The sequence below is a fragment of the Fulmarus glacialis genome, unplaced genomic scaffold, assembly GCF_000690835.1.
Source record: "Fulmarus glacialis isolate BGI_N327 unplaced genomic scaffold, ASM69083v1 scaffold6605, whole genome shotgun sequence".
In the NCBI taxonomy this organism is placed as follows: domain Eukaryota; kingdom Metazoa; phylum Chordata; class Aves; order Procellariiformes; family Procellariidae; genus Fulmarus; species Fulmarus glacialis.
In genome coordinates, this window is record NW_009211051.1 from 11,062 (window position 1) to 12,187 (window position 1,126).

Here is a 1,126-nt window from a genome sequence, read left to right on the forward strand (position 1 = left end):
AGCTTATTGCTGTAGAAACACTCAGTGCACTTCTGCTTTGGAACAGGCTCCCCTGGGAGGAGAGCGAGGGGTGCAAATACTTGGCCTGTAATTACCGTATCCAGCGTACTCTGCGTGAAAGGAAAGGGTTGTGTTTTGCAGTGCTCATCACATTGGCAGCACAGGAGGGTTCAGGCTTCGGTTTGGTTTTCCTTGCCCGTTTCCATGTGGAATTTAAACCCGGTATGTATTTGCTTAACCCATAGGGGTGTCGGGGTTTTCACCGCCCCGTGAAACGCATGCAGCGCCTTTGCGTGGCCGGGGCAGGGTGCTCAGCCTTGCCAGGGGCAGGAAGATGGATCCCGTGCTGGGATCCTCTCTTCCTGGAGGGAGAGCGCTCAGAAATAAGTAACAGGGCAGGGGAACGGCGTGGCCCCGAAGTGTCCCCGCTGATGGCGGAGCAGGGAGAGGGGCTCGTTGAAGGTGTGCCCGCAGTCGGGGCAGGGGAAGGGCTTGTTGTTGAGGTGCGTGTTGCACTGGTGCTTGCGGAGGAGCGGGTGAAGGCCTTCCCGCAGTCAGCACAGCTGTAGGGCCTCTCACCCGTGTGGGTGCAATGTGCTTGCGGTCGTCCGAGGACCAGGTGTAGGTTTTGGCGCAGAAGGGGCACTCGTAGGGCCGCTCACCCGCGTGCAGGCGGCGGTGCTGCTGCAGCGTGCCCTGGTGAGAGTAGGCTTTGCCGCAGAACTCGCAGGCGTGGGGCTTGGCTCCACTGTGTGTTTCCCCGTGGCTTAGCAGGTTGCTGGACTTCTTGAAGGACCACCTGCACTGCGGGTAACTCCTCCAAGGGGGACCCCTGCGGACCCCCTGCCCCCATGGCCTCTGTGCTGGCGAGAGCCAACGCTTGCCGAGTGACATGGCTGGAGAGAGTAGGCTTTGCCGCAGAACTCGCAGGCGTGGGGCTTGGCTCCACTGTGTGTTTCCCCGTGGCTTAGCAGGTTGCTGGACTTCTTGAAGGACCACCTGCACTGCGGGTAACTCCTCCAAGGGGGACCCCTGCGGACCCCCTGCCCCCATGGCCTCTGTGCTGGCGAGAGCCAACGCTTGCCGAGTGACATGGCTGGAGGGGGCGGACTCCGGCTCTCTCCCC

General features: G+C 61.6%; 1 protein-coding gene across 1 annotated transcript in view; it reads right to left on the reverse strand.

The window, feature by feature from the left end:
* Positions 1–377: 377 nt before the first annotated feature.
* Positions 378–1,126, reverse strand: part of LOC104076487 (zinc finger protein GLI4-like) — a 1,295-nt gene continuing 546 nt past the window's right edge. Inside the window, exons 2-3 of the mRNA XM_009577373.1 lie at positions 580–748; positions 378–521 (exon numbers count right to left, since the gene is read on the reverse strand). Coding sequence (XP_009575668.1) covers positions 378–521; positions 580–748 — 313 coding nt within the window. The remainder of the gene's footprint in view (positions 522–579; positions 749–1,126) is intronic.